The 13,347-nt window shown below is 44.6% G+C and overlaps 1 protein-coding gene across 7 annotated transcripts in view; it reads right to left on the minus strand.

Moving 5' to 3' along the window:
• ATP2B2 (ATPase plasma membrane Ca2+ transporting 2) overlaps positions 1-13,347 on the minus strand; it is a 287,611-nt gene that overhangs the window by 23,465 nt on the left and 250,799 nt on the right. For 4 of the 7 annotated variants that reach the window (XR_012725099.1, XM_075321718.1, XM_075321721.1 and 1 more), the window contains 2 exons: positions 8,086-8,268; positions 4,536-4,701 (listed from right to left, as the gene is read on the minus strand). Coding sequence is in view for 6 of the 7 variants with exons in the window: in XM_075321718.1 (XP_075177833.1) it covers positions 4,536-4,701; positions 8,086-8,268 (349 nt within the window). In the remaining variant the exon portion in view is untranslated. The remainder of the gene's footprint in view (positions 1-4,535; positions 4,702-8,085; positions 8,269-13,347) is intronic. The other 3 variants (XM_075321717.1, XM_075321716.1, XM_075321719.1) reach the window with 1 other exon arrangement.

A 13,347-nucleotide genomic window follows, 5' to 3' on the forward strand; every position in this document is an offset into this window, starting at 1 on the left:
TATCTCTCCATACCTATTCTGGAAAAAAACGTTCGGAAAACCTCTTGCCCCAGGTTGTGTGGAGTAGTACAATCTGAATGTATATATCTCCTCCGCATGTGCATCTCAGTATGTCTTACCTGCAGATGTTATCATAGGTATGAAAACTGAAATAATTTAGGTCCTTTTGGATAGTGTGGCCATGGCCAATATGGTAGATGCTCAGTTTGCCCTGTCCCCTGGTCTCTCTTGTAGTATTCTGGCCAAACCCATCTCCATATTTGCTATTGACTCTGAACCTCCTAGCCAGGGGAGTTTTACATGATTTGTGCATAACTTAGATCTTCGTATAGGGGCCTTTTACAAGGACCTTATTTCTTGTTATGTTCTTGAAATCCTTCCTACCCCTAGAGCTGTCGGCCTCCCCGGTTGGTTAGGCATAATCCGATAGTTGATTGGCAGTCCAGGATGATAGTTAAGTGGAGTAATTTCTGTAAGAATAACTGTCTGAATACTCTTCTATCTATCGTCTGCACTGCAGCCTTACCATTTTTTCTGTCTGTTTTTGAGGATGTATTCTCAGAAAAAGAGTGTCTGGAGTTGCCCCCCCATTGTGCTTATGATTGTTCCGTTTACTTGCTCCTTGAAGTAAAACTACCCAAAACCAGTTTATACAATGTTTCTGGCCCGGAAATGCAGGCTATGAAAGACTATATCACCAAAAGCCTTGCTAAGGGACATATTAGACCCTCCTCTTCTCCCATGGCTGCAGGGTTCTACTTTGTTAAGAAGAAAGATGGGGGTCTGTGTCGTTATTTTGACATTCTTGAGATGAATTACCATTAGGAACCCTTACCGTCTCCTGATCATTGCTGATTTATTTAATCACATTGCTGATGCTAAATGGTTATCCAAGTTGGAAGTTGTGGGGGCCGATAATCTGATTAGAATCAGGAAAGGGGATGAGTGAAAAATGGCCTTTAATACTACTGAAGGGCATTATGAAAATATGGTCATGCCATTTGGTCCGACTAATGCTCCCTCTGTTTTCCAATATTTTGTCAATGACATTTTTCGTGACCTGGTAGGCAGATTTGTGGTGGTGTATCTTTATGATATTTTGATTTACTGTTCCGATTTTGAGATGCATCAGGTACACGTCAGGCAGATATTACGGACTAATAAACTGTATGCTAAACTGGAAAAATGTGTATTTGCCATACAGGAGATGCAATTTTTCCTCAATGTCAAACCTCTCACTGGCATGACCAAGAAGAATACTGATTTTTCTAATTGGTCTAATGTGATCGAGCATAGGGGAGGGGATTCGGACCCGTCTAGGGACGATAGGGACTGCAGGGTTCAGTCTCAGGTGAGTGTTTAGGGGTCACTCTTACCCCCTCTCTGTATTGTCAGGGCCCCCTGTGCACCTTTTTTTTCCCCTTCCTTTGTGCCACACGCCAAGCGTGAATCCGTAACGGACGTGACACCCTGAGGGTGAAACGTGGAAAAAACAGTGAAGGTAAAAAGTGCAAATGTTGTTTGCCCTGAAGGTGAAAAGTTTAAATGTTTCCTGCACTAAAGATGAAACATTGAAATGTTAATCAATGTGGACACATGGAGATTTTTCTCACAAGAGTGAAACCACTCACTGAAAATGAAAGGCAGAAGCATCCCTCATCCTAAAAATGAAATGTGAAAATGCTTAAAAGCAGAGAGCAAAATGTTGAAATGCTCTTCACACAGAGGGTTAAAAGTGGAAACGCTCCTCACATGTCGCTGAGTAAGAAATGTGGAAACACTCCTTACAATGAGAGCGAAACATGGAAATGCTCCTCATGCTGAAAGTGAAACTTGGAAATGCTCCTCATGCAGAGCGTAAAACTGGAAATACTCCTCATGCAATGAAATGTGGAAATGTGCACGCTGAGAGCAAAACTTGAAAGTGCTACTCATAAAGAAAGTGGAAAATGGAAATGCTCCTTATGCTGAGGGTGAAACATCAAAATGTTCTCCATGGTGAGGGTGAAACATGGAAATGATCCTCATGATGAGAGTGAAAATGTGGAAATGTTCCTTATACTATATATAGGCCCCGTTACACGCTACGATTTATCTGACGATCTCAGTAGCGCTGTGACACGTCCAGATCGTAGTTACGATTTGCCGAGATCGCTCATAGGTTGTTTAGTAGCGGTCACACGTACACATCTCACAAACAACACAACATCGTTCAGCGATATATTGTTTGACCAAGGCGGTCGTGTGGATGTTGTTCGTCGTTGGCAGGGTGTCAAACGTGCCAATATGTCTGCTGCGTTCCAAACGACGAACAATATTTTGAAACTGAACGACGTGTCAAGGATCAACGATTTTCAACCTATTTGTGATCGTTTGGAGTCGCACGTAGGTGTCACATGCAACGACGTCGCTAACGATGACGGAAGCGTGTCACGAAAACCGTGATCCCAACGACATATCGTCAGATAAATCGTAGCGTGTAAAGCGGCCTTTAGATTGAATTGTGGAAGCGTTCCTCTTAATGAAGATCAAATATGGAAATGTCTTTATACTTAAGATAGAAGGAGTATATGTTAATTACCCTCAATAAGAAATCTTCCCCAAAACTACAAATGAAAGCAAAAACATTGATCACACTACAGGTTGAAACACAGAGGTAAGCCATACACTAAGGCTATGCTCGTATGTTTCTCACACTTTCCAGATTCTAATAGTTCTTTTTCAACTATAGTTACATAATGAATGACTAATTGTTTACTGTGGGCAACAACTTTCACTACTTGAGTTTTGTGTCATGATATTAATTCACATGCCTGAATCACATTGGCCATTGTATATATAGTATGGTCATAGAGCAGACATAAGTTAGGGTTTTTTTATGGTAGTCCTGAAAATGCTGCAGCCTGTAAAAAAGGAGCTGTAAAAGTGGGAGGTGTAATTACTACGGTTCGATGAAGGTAAGTGAAGGTTCAGCACAGATACTGCTTTAATCTTGAGACTGTACAAGAATTCTAGATACCTGGCCCTGTGGCTTTACAAGAGCTCCAGATACCTGGCCCTGTGGCTGTGCATGATCGTCAGGTACCTTCTTCTATGGTTGTACATGAGCTTCAGATACCTGGTCTTGTAAATGAACAAGAACACCAGGTAACCAGTCAAGTGACTATACAAGAGCTTCAGGTACCCAGTTCTGTGGCTATTCATGAGCTTCAGATACCTGGCCCTGTGACTATACATGAGCTCCAGATACCTGGTCCTGTGGCTGTACATGAGCTCCAAATACCTGATACTATGGCATTGCAAGAACTCAAGATACCTGGTCTAGTGACAGTACAAGAGCTTGAGGTACCTGGTCCTGTGACTGTACACGAACTCCAAGCACCTGGTCTTGTGGCTTCAGGAACTAGGTCATGTGGCAGTACAATGAATTCCACCTTCCTGGTCCTGTGGCTGTACATGAGCTCCAGGTACCTGGGCCTTTGACTATACTTGAGCTCCAGGAACCTTGTCCTGTGACTGAACATGAGTTCTTGACACCTAGTCCTGTGGCTGGACATGAACTCTAGGTACATGGGCCTTTGACTACACATGATCTCCATTTACCTGGTCCTGTGGCTATACATGGGCTTCAGGTACCTGGTTCTGTGGCTTTACATGAGCACCAGGTACCTGATCTTGTGGCTATATATGAGCGCCTAACAACAGGTCCTGTGGCTGTACATGAGATCCAGGTACCTGGTCCTGTGGCTATACATGAGCTCCTCACACCTGGTCCTGTGGCTATACATGAGCTCCTCACACCTGGTCCTGTGGCTATACATGAGCTCCTCACACCTGGTCCTGTGGCTATACATGAGCTCCTCACACCTGGTCTTGTTGGCTGTACATGAGCTCCTGATACTTGGTCCTGTGGCTGTACATGAGATCCAGGTACCTGGTCCTGTGACTATACATGATATCCAGGTACCTAGTCCTGTGGATGTACATGAGATGTAGGTACCTAATCCTGTGGCTATACATGAGCTCCTCACACCTGGTCCTGTGACTATACATGAGCTCCAGGTACCTGGTCCTGTGGCTGTACATGAGATCTAGGTACCTGGTCCTGTGGCTATACATGAGCTCCTCACACCTGGTCCTGTGACTATACATGAGCTCCGGGTACCTGGTGCTGTAGCTATACATGACCTCCTCACACCTGGTCGTCTGACTACACATGAGCTCCATGAACCTGGTCCTGTGACTATACATAAGGTCTACTTTCCCTTCAATATTTATTTTTTGGACTCCAGCAAGAGAAAATCATGAAATATTCTCTGTGTGATTTATTTCTCTTGCTTTTAGAAGGAGAGTTTTTCTATTCCTTCCGTAAGGATCCCTACAGATCAGAGCTTCATGAGGAACACGTGATAATGAAAGGGTGTGTATGTATCTCTGCTGGGCTCTCACTATGAAGGACAGAATAGAGGATGGAAGAGGCCTGCAGGCTAGTTGGCATTTCTGTGGATTTTGAGGCAGTAAGAAGGCAAACTCACGCCCTGCCGCTGAGGTGCTGGTAGGAGAAGAAAGAGCATTGGACAACGAGACATGACTAGGGCTAGAAATATTGGTTACATCCTGGTTCTGGCTTGTGGTAGACGATTGTCTCCTCAGTGCCCCCTGAAAGGAAGCCCCACTCTTGAAAGTATTCACTACTTCAATCTGTAACGGAGCAGAAAATGAGACAAGTTTCTTTAACACTGCATGCAACAAAGGCTAAAAATAATCCTAAAAAAAATCCACAAAACAGTACAGAAACACACAAAGCACAGATGGAGGCAATCAACATGATATACAAGGAGTACAATGTGAGCTACACAACGTGATACACAGAGTAATCTAACACATAACACAATCATCGGTATTATATTGAGGAAGAACTTACATCTGTTCTATTTGCTGACACTTTCTGACATCTATCACATAAAATCTTGGTCTCTTTTTCCCTGCCGTTAACATTGACTGTATAGGAGGACAATAAGCAGTCATATGCATTGCTGCCAATATCTAGTGAGATGTCATAAAAATTACATTGGCAAATCACACTAATCTATATAATGGATGCTGCCACCCATAGAGAAAGTAGATCAGGACCAACGTGGCTACCAGCGTTTCGTATTATATAGTAAAATTGGAAGCGCCATTCTTCAGCTCCTAATACCTGGAGTACGGCTGCTCCTCACAGTGACGGTATGAGGCATCACTCACTGGTAGTAGCTTTCATGTCTATTACCTTGATTACTGCTGCTCCTCGGGATGATGGTATGAAGTGGTGCTGGGTGGTAGCATCCTTCCTAATACCCCGTGTGATGCAGCTCCTACGATGACTGTATGAGGTGGCGCTCCTTGGTAGTATCTTTTCTAAAACCTTGTGTAGTGCAGCTCCTCACAGTGACTGTATGAGGTGGCACTCAGTGGTAGTATATTTTCTAATACCTTGTAGTGCAGCTCCTCACAGTGACTGTATGAGGTGATACTCAATAATAGTATCTTTTCTAATACCTTGTGTAGTGAAGCTCCTCACAGTGACTGTATGAGGTGGCAATCAGTGGTAGTATATTTTCTAATACCTTGTAGTGCAGCTTCTCACACAGTAAGGCTATGTGCGCACGTTGCGTACAGTTCACTGCAGAAATTTCTGCAGCGATATGAAGAGCACATGTGCGCTTTAAATCGCTGCAGAAATGTCCGTAGTGAAGCCGATTCCATGCGCTCTGCCTGCAGCTCCTCCCATAGACAGAGCAGGAGCTGCCGGCAAAGCACACGGAAGAAGTGACATGTCACTTCTTTTTACGCAGCGCTTCGGCAGTAGCCGAAGCGCTGCGCTCTAAAATGCCACGTGCGCACGGCCCCTGCACAATCTCCATAGACTGTGCAGGGGACGCAGGACGCATGCAGTTACGCTGCGCTTCAAAGCACAGCGTAACTGCATGTATTTACGCAACGTGCGCACATAGCCTAACTGTATGAGGTAATGGTCAGTAGTAGTATCTTTTCTAATACCTTGTGTAGTGCAGCTCCTCACAGTGACTGTATCAGGTAATGCTCAGTAGTAGTTTCTTTTCTAATACCTTGTAGTGCAGCTCCTCACAGTGACTGTATGAGGTGATACTCAGCAGTAGTATCTTTTCTAATACCTTGTGTAGTACAGCTCCTCACAGTGACTGTATGAGGTGTTGCTCCATGGTAGTATCTTTTCTAATACCTTGTATAGTGCAGCTCCTCACAGTGACTGTATAAGATGTTGCTCAGTGGTAGTATATTTTCTAATACCTTGTAGTGCAGCTCCTCACAGTAACTGTATGAGGTAATGGTCAGTAGTAGTACCTTTTCTAATACCTTGTGTAGTGCAGCTCCTCACAGTGACTGTATCAGGTGATGCTCAGTAGTAGTATTTTTTCTAATAACTTGTAGCGTAGCTCCTCACAGTGACTGTATGAGGTAATGGTCAGTAGTAGTATCTTTTCTAATACCTTGTGTAGTGCAGCTCCTCACAGTGACTGTATGAGGTGATACTCAGTAGTAGTATCTTTTCTAATACCTTGTGTAGCACAGCTCCTCACAGTGACTGTATGAGGTGATACTCAGTAGTAGTATCTTTTTTAATACCTTGTGTAGTGCAGCTCCTCACAGTGACTGTATAAGATGTCGCTCAGTGGTAGTATATTTTTTAATACCTTGTAGTACTGCTCCTCATAGTGACTTTGTGAGGTGTTTTTATTGATCCTTTGTAATGGAGTGGACATGACTGTTATTTCAGGCTCAATAAGAGTGGTCCTGAATGGAGATCCCCTTCTCATCGGGCAGTGGTCCCCAACATTTCTTACCTTGATAGAGCTGCATTCAGCTCAGAGGGTTGCGAGCCATATCCAGAGCTCCCTAGGTGGTGACATCCAGCTCCTGCCTCCTCTCAGTAGTGACACCCAGAGCCTCCATTTCTGTTATGTTGACAGCCAAAGCTTTTCAATAGAAATCACACTGAGGCGGTATACTTACATCCAAGGGTCCCCACCATATACCCCTGTTCGGTAGTCTTGCAGTATTCACTCCCACCGCACTATTACATTCATCTTCAAGCAGCTCATCTGACAAATAGTATCGTCTTATCTTCTTCTTACCCCCTGGAGCTAGCCATAAAAGCCACCAATGGAGACCTACTCTTCATTAGCAGCAGGTCTACCAAACAGACAGCAACAAATCACACATCAGGGTCCCACAAGCCACATGTGGCTCCCGAGCCAACAGATTGGGCACCCCTGCCTTAGGGCAAATGTATATTTGCAAGTGATTGCCCCTATCAAATATTCTGCATGACGTGTAGTGTCAGCTGTGCCTTACGCTTTTACATTTAGAAACTATCATTAATAATCCATTACAATGCAAAAGCTTTACATTTTTTACAGCCGTATTCAAAAATTGGCCAAAGATTTTGTAATTTTAAGGTTCCTGCTATTAAAACTACAATTAAGTCAGAAAGACGTGTTAAAAAATGTATCTTGTATGTGTCCGGCCTATGTACACGAGAATATTATACACGATTCATTGCATAGTGATACACAGGATATCACATATCTCTGACAGACTAAGCTATATACTGAGGGATTAAATATGTATGATTTTGAGTAGACAACGTCCTTTTGATTTTGTTAGAGTACACCGTCTTTTTGATCTTGCGTATACTCCGCATCATATTTTATCTCTGCTAATTATGTGCTATAAATAATCCCTACAATATATACTAGATCATTCAATCTTTTGATATACTTTGGATAATCCCTACCATTGACCTACTGCAGATAATCATGAATATACTGCAAACAGTCCCTAACATCTATATATCGTAGATATTCCTTACCATCAGGCATAAGAAGAATGCTATAGATAATTCTTATCATTGTGGTCCTATAATTACTAAAATCTAATATAGATACCATATAACAGCCAGTCTTGTAAGGATTATCGTGTTTGCTGGACACACTCCTGTTTCCATCATAACGCCAATCTGTCTGGAGACCTTCACAATGTCACCTGAATTCACCAATATACCTGGGTTTGTATTCGGTTGAGCCCCCGGAACCAGAGAATCTGTCCACGTCGGAGTTCTCGTTCTGCGTGGTCTATTTCTTCCACATCTTCATTTAACTCCTCTTCTGCGATCTCTTCTTTTTGGGTCAGATGTCCTGCTGCCTTCAGGAATTTTAAGTGGCTGGTTGGGATGCTAGCAATGACCTGTAAGCAGAATACACGGCCTGTCATACATCAGCATGCTAAATTCACTGGTATTGACAAAAGGATGCACAACATGCTCCTCATCTGCCCTACACCTCAAAGGAGGACGTTCCACATCTGCACCACACCTCACACAAGGAAGTTCCACATTTTCCCCACACCTCATAAGGGGATGCTTCATGTCTGTCCCACACCTCACAGGACAACATTCCACATCTGCCCCACACCTCACAGGAGGACGTTCCACATCTGCCCCACACCTCACAGGAGGAAGTTCCACATCTGCCCCACATCTCACAGGAAGATGTTCCACATCTGCTCCACACCTCAAGCGAGGAAGTTCCACCTCTGCCCCACATCTCACAGGAGGAAGTTTCACCTCTGCCCTACATCTCACGGGAGGAAGTTCCACCTCTGCCCCACATCTCACAGGAGGAAGTTTCACCTCTGCCCTACATCTCACGAGAGGACGTTCCACCTCTGCCCCACACCTCACAGGAGAATGTTCCACATCTGCTCCACATCTCATAGGGGGAAGTTCCACATCTGCTCCACATCTCACAGGAGGATGTTCCACATTTGCCCCACATCTCACAGGAGGATGTTCCACATCTACCCCACACATCACACAATCATGCTCCACATCTGCCCCACAGGTCACAGCAGCATGCTCCACATCTGCTCTATACATCATGGGAGCATGCTCAACATCTGCCCCACACCTCACAGAAAGATGTTCCACATCTGCCCCATGCATTACATGATCTTGCGCCACAGCTGTACACCATTTGTGTTGGTGCCTGTCCTCTCTATTACCACTGTGTTCGTCGGCCAAAATAGGGTGACTATTCAATAACTTTGTTCTACTCCTGGGACTTGTAGTTATGACTTATAACCATGGCTAGCTAAGATCCTGTAATGCCCTGAACATGAGGTAAGCAGCACAGTTAATCCCAAGAACTATACTGCATTTCTAATTGGAGATATTTGCTATTATTATTATTATTATTATTACTACATCTACTACATATTGGAATAGGATCTTGAAGATGGGATTACCCCTTTAAATCCTGGTCAGTTTGCCTATCTTCCTGCTGTCAGGGTGGGCTGCTTGCTATTTAATCTCCTGAGAATCAATTTCCATTGCCAGTTATAGCTCTTGTCTCAATTGCAGCTCATGTGTCCCAGTGGATATCGCTGATTTTGACTTCAGCTAGTTTACTGACATTAAACCTGCCTGACGATTTTGTACCTACTGGTACTTCCTTGCTCTGATTTGGCTACCTGATTAGTCTTCTTGCCAGCTAACAACACCGAACAGCAATGGACTTCATGGCTCTAGCATTGGGGCCCTGTGTAAGTGCAGATCATTGTGCAGGGAGTAAAGGGTACGGTACAGGGCAACCCCTGGGCTCTGGTAAATGGACTGACCTGCGCCGAGCGTGTTTGAGTTATCAATTTTTTAGAGCCGTGTGACAGTATAACTGGCCTTACATATGATAGATCCTTCCCAAACGGTGGGGGTCAGATGCAAGACCTGGCCCATTATGTCCAGGGTCTTGCGGACTAGATTTAGCATCTTGACACTAAAACACCTCCCTTCATAATTTCTTAATCTTAAGACCCCGTTACACGCAACAACATCGCTAACGAGATGTCGTTGGGGTCACGGAATTCGTGACGCACATCCGGCCTCGTTAGCGACGTCGTTGCGTGTGACATGTACGAGCGACTGCTAACGATGCAAAATACTTACCAAATCGTTGATTGTTGACACATCATCCATTTCCCAAATGTCGTTGCTGCTTTTGGACGCAGGTTGTTCGTCGTTCCTGAGGCAGAACACATCGCTACGTGTGACACCCCAGGAACGACGAACAACACCGTACCTGCGTCCTCCGGCAACGAGGTGGGCGTGACTTTCATGCGGCTGCTCTCCGCCCCTTCACTTCTATTGGACGCCTGCCGTGTGACGCCGCACGAACCGCCCCCTTAGAAAAGAGGCTGTTCGCCGGCCACAGCGACGTCGCTTGGAAGGTAAGTCCATGTGATGGGTATTAGCAAAATTGTGCGCCACGGGCAGCGATTTGCCCGTGACACACAAACGACGGGGGCGGTGCTTTCACGAGCGACATCAATAAGGTTAACCTCCTGACCAATTTTCAGGTGACCGTAAGAATTTTTTTTCTTTAGGAATGTTACTAATGTTAATTTATCTGTTTTCATGGCTTTAACATGCTGCCATTGCCTGCAGTGTCTCTAGACTTGTCCTCCATTCACACACATCTAAGGCGTCATTGGTCAGCTATCGCAAAAAGGAGCTGCCAGCAGCTGATCCTGATGATTTGCCCAAGTGCATTCAGTGGCAGAACCTTCCTCAGATGACCATTAATAACCTCACTGATAGCAGCCAAGGCTCTTAGTGCCGGAAGTTTTGCATGTGACGCTCATACTGAATACTAAAATTGAGATGTTTTAAGAATTTTGTTTACATTTTTTTTCATTAACCTGTCTGTCAATCCTGTGATTTTCATAATTCCTTGCATTTTTCTTCTTGTTGCTGCAATTTCAATGTTATTAAGTATATAGAATGTTTTCTTAGACTTCCTGTTCCTGTCCTGGCTGAGGTGGCAGCTTAGGGGAGAAGCTCCTGCCACCCCTCACAGAAACCGACTAAAAACAGACCCCCCGGACGAGCCACCAAACAGAGAGCAGCACAGGAGGTTACCTAAAGCAGACAGCTATGGAACGGTACCTCCTGAGAAGCTCTGGGAGCGGTGAGTCAGCCTGGAGAAGCTTTGATATGGACAGAGGAGAAGATAAGATAATGGCGCCGAGCCTGATGGGGGAGGAGCCTGAGCGCATGGTGAGAGACACAGAAAAGCAAACACAGAGCTGGAAGGGGAGAGATAAGGGAGATATGAGCGAGGAGACAGGAGATAAGGAAGATATGAGCGAGGAGGAGGACACAGCAGGAGAGAGGTGGATGCAGGGGACTGATGATGGTGGATCGCAATGGGAGGATGAAGGAGATATGGAGGCAGAGGGGAGAGAGGATGCAGACAAAGCAGGGCAGCTCAGAGACACAGCAGTGTTGGAGGATGAAACTGACAAACAGCACAGGGAGATTAATCCCACTCAGTCTCACAGGAAGTCAAATGCAAGAATTCATAGTACCCCTTCCAAAGGAAACAAAAAGCAGCCTACTACACCAACATCACAAGCCTGCAAGCTATTGGGGGATGGAGGTGGTGGCCCAGTCCAGACAAAGAGAACTAAGAAAACAGCACCACCTGCAGGCCAAGACAAGTACACACAAAAGCTTAATGTGGACTATAAAAAACTGGCTGAAGAAGTGACATCACACTTGTCAAAAGAGGTTAAAGTGGCTATTGAGGCAGCCATACAAACATCATTAGCTAATATGCAAAAACAGATAAATGCCCATGCCTCTAGACTGGCAGAATCAGAGCAGAGAATATCTGACTCCGAGGAGACAATACTGGCTATGCAAGCACAAATAGCAGCTCTAGCAAAATCTAATGAATACTTGAAGGATAAAGCAGACGATTTGGAAAACAGATCGAGACGAAACAACCTACGTATAGTCGGGTTGCCAGAGTCTGTGTCGATTGGACAGTTGGATAATATATGCGAGTTGGAGCTACCGCAGGCCCTGGGCATAAAGGCGAAATTCAGAGTTGAAAGAGCCCACAGAGTGGGTCCACTGAGACACCAGGAGGCGAATAAGGGAGAGGGCCAAAACTCAAACAAGAATACCCCGATAAGAGCCAGGCAGGTGATTGTCAAGTACCTTGATTATAAGCATAAGGAGGAAATATTGAGGGCCTTTAGAGAACGAAAGCGTCCACTACAATATCAAGGCAACAGACTGCTAATTTTTGGGGATTATTCAGCGGAAGTATCCAGAAGGAGAAAAGAATTTACCAAAATTTGCTCATTTCTGTACAACAAAAAAGTAAAGTGCCAGCTATTATACCCTGCTACACTGAAAGTTAGAAACCCCAATGGCTCGTTTGTATACTACAAGGACTACAAAGAAGCAGAAAACATTCTCATGGCAGAGCTCAACAAGACTAGGTCAGAAAGGCAAGAAAAAGGAGCTAGTGGAGAAGGGAATAATAGAAGAGGATCCCCCACAAGCTCAGGAAGAGATGTGGGACGTCTTGGGGGACAAAAGCAAGTCGAGACCAGGGAGGAAAGGAGGCCAAGCCCGGGTCGACAGCATAATTCTCGCCTGGAACACAGGAACCAACCCTTGGAGAGAAACCATGATACCTGAACTGGAACTCGCTCATTGTTTTTCCTTTTTTTGCCTGTTTTTTTTTTTTTTTTTTTTTTTTTCTCTCTTCCCAAACAGGGAGAGGCGTTGAGGAGGATGCATTACGGAGAGAGGGTTGGGGAGGTGAGAGGAAAAGGGGGAAGGGAGAAAAGAGAGGAAAACATCCCAAAGTCTGGGTCCTCTTCCCCCCCTCTTTTTTTTTTTTTTTTGTTCTTCTCCTTTCTTTCTCCATCTTCTCTCCCCTTGGTCTTTTTTTTTCTTTTTTTCTTTTTCTCCTTTGTCCAGGAACATCATCCAAATTCAAATGAAGTGGGCCTGTTCTGGGCGGACTGATGGCTACCTGGAGTCAGAGATAAGTAGGACTGGAGAATCTTGCTGAGGTTTTGACATACTGTGCTAATTTTTGCATAATTTTCAAAGGCTTATTCAAGTTAGTCCGGGGATAGAACATATATTTTTTGGGGGGTGATTAGGGAGCTACATATTTTGGCTAGGAATAGGGGAGCTCACCAACGTGGCGGGAAGCGCCGTGGATTTCTCGGAAGGGAAAATATGTTTTACAGTTACATGCTTTTTGTTGTATTTGTTATATTTGCAAGGTGGGGAAAGGGAGTGTCGATTTTGTGGTACCAACTGTGATTCTAGTGTCGAACATCTCGTCTTCCTTGATGCAGGGGCCCATAGGGGAGGGAGTAGTAAAAGCAGAATACACAGGTTAACATGATACAGATAACTACGTGGAATGTTAAAGGGCTGAGATCACCTAACAAACGAGC

The sequence above is a fragment of the Anomaloglossus baeobatrachus genome, chromosome 8 (genome assembly GCF_048569485.1).
Source record: "Anomaloglossus baeobatrachus isolate aAnoBae1 chromosome 8, aAnoBae1.hap1, whole genome shotgun sequence".
In the NCBI taxonomy this organism is placed as follows: Eukaryota; Metazoa; Chordata; class Amphibia; order Anura; family Aromobatidae; genus Anomaloglossus; species Anomaloglossus baeobatrachus.